The 9,713-nt window shown below is 40.2% G+C and overlaps 1 protein-coding gene across 1 annotated transcript; it reads left to right on the top strand.

Moving 5' to 3' along the window:
- Window positions 1–4,244: 4,244 nt before the first annotated feature.
- On the top strand, window positions 4,245–4,955 carry LOC126776689 (uncharacterized). Its single transcript, XM_050499312.1, has one exon. It carries the CDS (start codon window positions 4,245–4,247, stop codon window positions 4,953–4,955), a length of 711 nt encoding a protein of 236 aa, XP_050355269.1.
- Window positions 4,956–9,713: the final 4,758 nt, after the last annotated feature.

Raw genomic sequence — 9,713 nt, forward strand, 5'->3', positions numbered from 1 at the left:
TGTTACTCTTTAAAATGATACAATTATTAAAATAAAAAGAAATATATTTCAGCTACAACAAAACTTTATATGAATACTTCTTCTTCTTCGAATGCAATTCCGAATAGCAAAGGTTGGCAGTCAGCTTTGAATACTCCTTCTTGTTCTTCGCGAGGCGAAAGAGTTCGGCAGCACTCGCGATTCCCGTCCATTCTCGGATGTTGCACAGCCAAGACTTTTTTCTGCGCCCAACAGCTCTCCTTCCGGCAACTTTTCCCATCATAATGAGTTGCAAAAGTTCATATCTTTCATGCCTAAGCACGTGTCTGAGGTATGCAACTTTTCTCTTCTTGACAGTCTCCAAAAGTTGCCGTTTCTGGAATAAAAAATGAAATGAATGAATACTTATTCGCGGTTTATTACAACATATAACTAGATAATTTCCACACGAAATCTAGCACTCTATACATTTATTTTTGTCGCTATTAAATATTTATCAAATGAGAAATTCTTCGTGTATGTAAAAATAAATAATTCCGTTATACGATTTAATCCTTACTAATATTATAAATGCGAAAGTGAGTTTGTTTGTTACGTTTTCTCGTCTGAACTACCAGTTTTTCAGGAATTACTAATTTCCCGTCCAATTAATTGTAAAGCTTGTGTTAATAGTGGAGACCCCGGGGGTCAGGACATAACATGACGCTTGTAACATCTGTAAGGTAGCATCAACACATAGAAAAAACATATATATGTTTATATCTCTGAAACAAAGGTGACGAATATTTCACATAGTGGATGCCGATTTCGTTTGATAGAAAAAGCGTAAATGTATAAAAATCATTTATATATTCGATTTATTACGTGATCAATAAGTGGCATACTTAATTTGTGGCGGGCGTATAGTATAAAATAATAAAGCATGTATTAAAGTGCGGAGTGCGCTTGCGAGATCAAGCGTCTGTCTGTCTGATCTGTTATCCTCATGTTAAAAAAGGTACAAATTACCTCCTTTTTAACATTAAAATTAATTAACAACTTAAATTATCGAGAATAGAATAATTTAAAAGAAAGCGAATTTCAAAATCGCTTCCACAATATCAACCACACGTCTTACCAATATCTACTAACTCAACCATTTACAAGATAGTAAAGTGAAATAACCTTTTATAATAGTATAGAAAATTTTATAATAATTCTTTATTATAAAAATTTCTATCTTAATAACTTATATATCTTATGATAACTTTAAAATCACAAATAATATTCCTTTGTTATCTCCAAGCAAGGGTATAAAGCCTTCCCTCGATGCAATATGTAGTTATATTAAGTTTCTATTGAACTCAAAGCGCCCGCATGCGAAGTTTTATCAATACTACCGTTGTATGGAATTAAGATAAAATTTTGTAAAGAGAAAATTGTTATGAGTCTTTGGTCTAGTGGCTTGAAGGTCGCTTCGAGGTCCTGGGTGATATTTCCGGATCAGGCATGTGAAAAGTTATTGGATTTGTCTGTCCTGGCCTGAAAATCTTATTAGACCTCTCTGATAATAAATTCTCAGCAGCGGTAAGAGTCTGGGATTTTTGATTTATAATTTTGGTTTTTTGTTATTTTTCAATTTCTTTGTGGTTTTTTTTTGCAATTATTATTTGTCCTGAATAAGCGGTTTTTTATGCCTAAGCAGAAGCCTAGAAGAAGAAGTTAAACCAACATCTTTTTTATTTATAATGCATTAGTGAATATAAGTTTATTGTTATGTGTTAAGTATTATTGTTTATGTCTATAATAATCATAACAAATATTGAATTATAAGTAAATTAAGTTTTGATCTGGTTATTTATAATATGCACATAAATTATCGTGTTTTGTATACTCGATAAAGAATAATTGAATAGACGTTGGTTATACATATATTTATGTATCATGATATGTCTGTCTGTCAGGAACTACGGGGTAACGAGAAGCGCGTCAGCATCATTAGTTCATTACGTTCACAGTTACGCCCTACGACACTGGCGAGATGAAACTTTATTGACGAGAGAAGCGGTAATCTAGCTAATTTATATCGTTTAATTTAATACTATTACAATTGATATCAGAACTTTTATTGCGGTTTAATGTTTATCGATACATATGTTATAAATGCGAAATTCTGTTTGTCACGCTTTCATGGCTAAGCCACTAAACCGATTTTGATGAAATTCGGTACGAGGAAGGCTTTAACCCCGAGAAAGGGCATAGGCTGCTTTTAAATCTAACAACAACCCCCCACCGCCTAGGCCGTGCGCAAACACTTGTATTGTATAAAATAAAGTATCTATAATCGCTTATCTTATATTAAAGTAACATAGCAAAACATAAATTTAACATCCTGTAAATCGGTGTCAGGCTAATCTAAATCTAAATCTTTGTTCTCCGTTTCCGCGACGTTGCTACAATAACAGTTGGTGGTATAAACGTGGAAGGTATCGTCACGATGGTTCCTGGATGGAGGTTCCACGATGGAGTCCTTCATAACGCACAAAAAAATATACACTTCGCGTGTCTCTACAACGATATCTTCCCGGTTTAATTTAAAAAAAACCGCTATCAGCTATCACGATGGTTTCGTCCTAAAAAGTTAATGGTGCCTGTTCGCTTGAGATACGCGCCGGTCCAGGAGCGTACAAAACACCCTCTCATTCTGACTGATCCACTATTTTCCACGCTCACAATCAACTACCCCTTGATTTATTTGTAACTAGAACATCCTATTCGGTTATTTAATGCTACTTTAAGGCTTCATTTAAAAGGCTTTTAAAGAGGTTGTGTGGTGTTTACCAAAAACGATTAGGAACCTTTAGTTTCATTGGATCACGATGATGATTAAATTTGTTTTGAAAAAAGTTATGTATATCGTGAAATTCTTGCTAACCTTAGTAATAAAAACATAGTTTTATAATGATGGCAGCAAAGTAGATACGGACATCTACATAATAGCAATTTTTCAGGAGAGCACATTAAGTAAAAAATAGTTACCATTTTGACATTTATGTATCAATTAACTTGAAATTTTCCATGATGATTTAAAATAACATTTTTTATTTATTGTATAACGGGTTTTATCACTAAGTCGTTATTTTTTCTGAAATAATACAGATGTATTTTTTTACTTTGTAAAAGCCTCAACGTAAAAGAAGACTTCTGCCTGATATCCGTTTATTCGTTGTAATCAAAATAGTGCTCATTCTAATTAAATTATTTAATAAATTAAGATAACAATCTCCAGCAATATTTTTAAGGATATTTAATGAAATCTAGGCAACATAAAAACAGTATTTAACATTTTTAAACTAAAATTTTGTAATGTCTTCATTTACTTGGCATATAACATTTCACATAGCTTCATCTACGTCTCTCAGGTAAGCTCATTTAATTTCCTAAACCACACAAATGTTTTGTTTTAATAATAATGCATATGCAATAATACTGTTTTATTTATTATTTATTCATAATAATTATATATTTTTGTAATAAAAATCAAAACTATTTTAAGTAAATTATGCTTTAGATTAATTTCATTTCAGTAATAACAACATTTTTAGTTTTATTTTCGTGGGATATTAGTATTTAATGGTTGTCACCGCATACAGATCTAGATATGGCAACATACAATTGGCCATAAGAGAAACAGAATTCCCTTAAATCTGTGGCGTCCACCACATGTGCATCCCACTAACATACATACTTACACACATATTATAAACATACATAAACACACATCCAAACAGACATACTACACAACACATTCCAACTCAACATAGAATATTGGATTGACGACACAACGGACGATCGAACGTACACAGTGGACAACCGCATTGTTTATCTCCGTTGTGACGTCGTCCTTTGTTCTATGTTGAGGCCCCGCCTACCGGTGCAAGCGCATTGGAGCGACGGATCTTTTATATGGGCTACGAATGATCCTACCAACGTTTACGACTTACGCATTATTCTACCACCGTCATAACCGTTACTTGCGCTTAAAAATAATTCGCTTTGTGTTTAAGTATTGTGTTCGTGTTTATGTGTACATATGTGATCTTCTTTGCCTGTATAACGTTATTTCTTCTGTGTGCATATATTGTGTGTATAACGTGTATATAATATACACGTTTATGGACCATCCGCGTGAGTTTCATTTCTTATTATAATATTCTCACAGACCCTAACACACACATCACTTACCCATAACTGGTGACCCCGAGCTGTAATTTTTAAAGAACACCATGAGCGAAAGCAGCGATTCTGCTAAGTCATGCACTTCACAAAATGGCGGTCATAACGTGACCAAGCGAAAACCACGCCCTATGCAGCGCGTTAGTACTGACGGCGAACGCTCTGGAACTTTTAACGCCGGTCTTCGACTACCATCTTTTTACCCTGATGACCCGGAAGTCTGGTTCGCACAAGTCGTGGCTCTATTCGCGAACGCCGGAATTACTGGTGACTCCACCAAGTTCAATTACGTCATCGGCAACCTCGACCACCAATATTCGCGCGAGGTCAAGGATATTTTACTGGCTCCACCTGCTGCTGATAAATACAATAAATTAAAAACCGAGCTAATCAAGCGACTTTCGGCTTCTCAAGAGCGTAAGGTGAAACAGCTTCTCATGCATGAAGACCTTGGAGATAGAAAGCCATCCCAATTCCTGCGTCATCTCCAGAACCTCGCGGGCCAGAACGTGCCTGAGGACTTTCTCCGTACCATCTGGTGCAGTCGCCTGCCCGGAAACATCCAGACCCTTCTCGCATCACAGCCTCATAGCTCACTGGAGACCCTTGCAGACTTGGCCGACAGAGTGCAAGATATAGCATCCCCACCGCACCACATTGCTGCGACATCTGCGCATGGACCCAGTTTACAGTCCATGGCTGGTGAGATTGCCGAATTGCGGAGAATGGTTAAGGATCTGACCCTTGAGCTTGGCAGATGACCCCGCTCGAGGACGCGACATCAGCGCCGTGACAGAAGTGGATCATCCAGACGTTCCGAGTCCAGCTATCGGAAGTATCCGATATGCTGGTATCACCAACGGTTTAGGGACGGCGCAACGAAGTGCATAAAGCCGTGTGACTTTTCGAAGGCGGGAAACTCTCAAAGCAGTCGGTAATGACGACTACCGATTGCTCCAACCCAACACCAGGTCGTCTATTCGTCACTGACCGCCGGACCAAGAACGAGTTCCTTATCGACACGGGCAGTGACCTGTGCGTATTTCCTCGGGCCCTACACAACCAGTGCAAGCAGACTGGCTATCAACTGTCGGCGGCTAACGGCAGTGTCATCAACACGTATGGTTTTATTAATTTTAATTTAGATCTAGGCTTACGCAGGGATTTTCCTTGGCGCTTTATTGTTGCGGATGTAACCAAAGCTATCATAGGTGTAGACTTTCTTTGTAAATACAATTTATCTGTAGACGTAAAAAATAAGCGCCTAGTAGACAATATCACCTCACTTACTTCAATTGCTGAGCTTTACTACAATAAAGATACTTGCAATGCTTTTTCTGTAAAGGTCTTGACTGGTGAATCTCGATACCATTCTATTCTGTCGCAATACCAAAGATTAATCCGACCATCCGGTATGCCTTGCACACCTAGGCATAACACCGTACACCATATACGCACCACACCTGGACCTCCCATATCTTGCACTCCCCGCAGGTTAGCTCCCGATAAGCTCACCATAGCTAAGCGCGAATTCGAGATTATGCTGAGCAACGGCACTGCACGTCCTTCAGACAGTCCATGGTCGTCGCCATTACATTTAGCTCCGAAGAAGGACAACGGATGGCGACCTTGCGGGGACTACCGCAAGCTCAACGCGAGGACAATTCCGGACATGTACCCCATCCGACATATCCACGACTTCGCGCATAATATATCAGGTTGTACAATTTTTTCTACAATCGACTTGGTTAAAGCTTACAACCAAGTGCCGGTTAGTGAAGATGACATCCCAAAAACTGCCATTACAACCCCGTTTGGTTTGTTCGAGTTCCCATTCATGACCTTTGTTCTCAGGAACGCAGGCCAAACGTTTCAAAGGTTGGTTGACGAGATGACTCGCGGGTTAGATTTTGTTTACCCTTACCTGGATGACTTCCTGGTTTTCTCCAAAAGTCAGGCCGAACACGAGAAGCATCTGCATCAACTGTTCGGGAGAATGCGAGACTACGGCATGCTGGTCAACTCAGCCAAGTGTGTCTTCGGTGCCGAGGAGGTAACGTTTTTAGGTTACAGAATTTCGGCAGCTGGTACCAAGCCCTTAGACTCTAAGGTAGACGCCATCAAGCAATTCCCAGTACCTAAAACCGTCCAACAGCTGAGACGTTACCTAGGTATGTTGAATTTTTACAGGCGATTTATACCTCAGGCTGCTAAAATACAACAGCCCCTCCACGCCTTACTCACTGGTTCAGTGAAGGGCTCCCACCCAGTCTATATATCTGGCGAAGCCCTCGCAGCATTTAACCAGAGTAAGGAGAGTCTTTGTGATGCCACTTTACTTGCACACCCAGATATCCAGGCCAAACTAGCTCTCGTCACAGATGCGTCTGACCAGGCTATGGGGGCAGTCTTGCAGCAACACAAAGATGGGATTTGGCAACCGCAAGCATTTTTCTCACGGAAACTGAGTCCGGCACAGCAAAAGTATTCCCCGTATGATCGCGAGCTTCTTGCTATCTACGAGGGAATCAAACACTTTCGCCACATGCTAGAGGCGCGACATTTCACAGTCTATACTGACCACAAGCCATTGCTTTACGCCTTCCACGAGAGGAAAAGTAGCAGCTCCCCTCGTCAGTATAGACACCTGGATTTCATAGCGCAGTTCACCACAGACATTCAGCATATATCTGGCAAAGATAATGTTGTTGCTGATGCTTTGTCCCAGGTGGACGCACTACAGAGCCCTGTCGCCATTGAAACACTCGCCAAATCCCAAATCAACGACCCTGAATTAACACTTCTACTCGGTGGTGAATCTTCACTCCGCCTCGAGAAGAAGACAATTGACGGTAGCCTAATGTCACTATACTGTGACGTAAGCACCCCTACGCCGAGACCATTCGTGACTAAATCACTTAGGCGTCAAGTCTTCGGCAGTCTGCACTGCCTTAGTCACCCTGGTGCTAATGCGACTGCCAAACTTGTATCGCAGCGATACGTGTGGCCAGGTGTGCGGAAAGACTGCCGCGAATGGTCACGGAAGTGCCTGGATTGCCAACGTGCCAAGATCACAAGACATGTGTCAGCACCATTAGGCACCTTCGAATTACCACGAGCCAGGTTCACTCAAATTCACATTGACCTAGTGGGACCTCTTCCACCATCTGAAGGTTTCAAATATTGCCTCACAGCTGTAGACCGTTTTACTAGATGGCCTGAGGCGATACCTATCGCAGACATAACAGCTGAGACGGTTGGCAAGGCACTGCTGTCGGGATGGATATCCCGTTTTGGCTGCCCGACAGACATCGTTACCGACCGCGGACGTCAGTTCGAGTCCGCTCTGTTTAACTGCCTGTCCAAGATAACCGGGTTTCATCATCGACGAACCACCGCCTACCACCCCGCATGCAATGGTCTTGTAGAGCGATTTCATCGTCAGCTGAAATCATCGATCATGTGCCATGCCGATAGCCATTGGACCGAATCGCTACCTCTGGTCCTCCTTGGCATGCGCAGTTGCATCAAGGAAGATCTCAACTCTTCATCCGCGGAGCTCGTATATGGCGAACCTCTTCGCCTCCCCGGAGAAATTTTCAATTCCTGTGTAGACGGTACCACGGACCTTTCCGACTTCACCGCTCGCCTGCACAGGATAATTAATAATCTCCGACCCTCTCCAGCCTCACGCCACGCGAATAATAAAGTCTTCGTATTTAAAGACCTCGCTTCCTCCACCCACGTATTTCTCAGGGAAGACGCGGTGCGGGGATCCTTACAACCACCATACACCGGCCCTTATAAGGTTGTACAAAGTGGAGACAAAGTCTAGAATCCTAGTCAAGGGTAAACAGGTCTCCGTCTCCATCGACCGTCTAAAACCAGCGTACATGGCCACAGAACCCGCCACAAGCATCGAAGTCCAGCACGGCAACATCAGCCAAGCTAAAGATGCTGTGTGCCCCGATGTCCGAGCAACTCGCTCGGATCGAAAGGTCCGATTCCCGGATTTTTACCGTCCGTAGGGACGCTCTCTGGGGGGAGTGATGTGGCGTCCACCACATGTCCATCCCACTAACATACATACTTACACACATATTATAAACATACATAAACACACATCCAAACAGACATACTACACAACACATTCCAACTCAACATAGAATATTGGATTGACGACACAACGGACGATCGAACGTACACAGTGGACAACCGCATTGTTTATCTCCGTTGTGACGTCGTCCTTTGTTCTATGTTGAGGCCCCGCCTACCGGTGCAAGCGCATTGGAGCGACGGATCTTTTATATTGGCTACGAATGATCCTACCAACGTTTACGACTTACGCATTATTCTACCACCGTCATAACCGTTACTTGCGCTTCAAAATAATTCGCTTTGTGTTTAAGTATTGTGTTCGTGTTTATGTGTACATATGTGATCTTCTATGCCTGTATAACGTTATTTCTTCTGTGTGCATATATTGTGTGTATAACGTGTATATAATATATACGTTTATGGACCATCCGCGTGAGTTTCATTTCTTATTATAATATTCTCACAGACCCTAACACACGCATCACTTATCCATAAATCTATTCAGACATGTTTTAATGTCTGTTTCTGTGCTTTATTTATTATGACTGCAAACGATATCTTCATTAGAAATTGTATCTTTTTAAAACTGAAAGGTAAATATGCATTTAAAAAATAAGTACTTATGATTATTTGAAAAACGAGTAATTATAAATTAAACAAAACAATGAGGAAAAATCTACGCAAATAATGGATTATTTTAGAACTAATTTGATTACCATAAAAAAAGGTAATAGTAAGTCATCCTTAAATGATACACATATGATATCGTGGACGATTTTTTATTGTCTTTTAAGAAAAACAATTCTGGTATACGTGATTGTTGCTTAACTTTAACCGTTTGCGCTGCCTGTGCACGCAACGGAAGCTTTCAAAAAGAGTACATTTTCCCCGTTTCTGCAACATTTTTTATTGAAACTTAGCTCCTATTGGTTATAGCTTGATGTTAAATATAATAGCATTCTTTGATAAATGGACTGAATTCAACACTAACATAATTTTTAATTTGACCCGGTATTGTTCTTGAGATTAGCGCGTTCAACCAAACAAACTCTTTAGCTCTTTTTTAGTAAAGATTAGTTACCGAGTATAAAATTAAAAAAAAAACTTATAACTCAACAATTATTATCACTTTCAAACTACTTCTAATGGAAAAAAGCGTTCAAAACGTTAACGTTATGGGATGCGAATAAGATAATTAATAAGTTATTATTTAAATTGCATCGTCAACTGCTGTTGATTCTCCTGTGCTTGATATTTTTGTAAAAATAATGGTAGGTATCTTGATAGAAACTAATATTTTAAGGATATATAAATGTAGAGTGCTAAAAACACTGTAATTTTAACAATAAGTGCGATAAATTAACCGCGTACCCGCGTAAGCGCGTACCCGCGTAACCGCATACGCGCAAGAGTGAAATAAG

The sequence above is a fragment of the Nymphalis io genome, chromosome 21 (assembly GCF_905147045.1).
Source record: "Nymphalis io chromosome 21, ilAglIoxx1.1, whole genome shotgun sequence".
NCBI classification, from domain to species: Eukaryota; Metazoa; Arthropoda; class Insecta; order Lepidoptera; family Nymphalidae; genus Nymphalis; species Nymphalis io.

Bases quoted from the DNA above. Each gene is read 5' to 3' on its own strand.
- LOC126776689 (XM_050499312.1), top strand. From the start codon at position 4,245: ATGAGCGAAAGCAGCGATTCTGCTAAGTCATGCACTTCACAAAATGGC.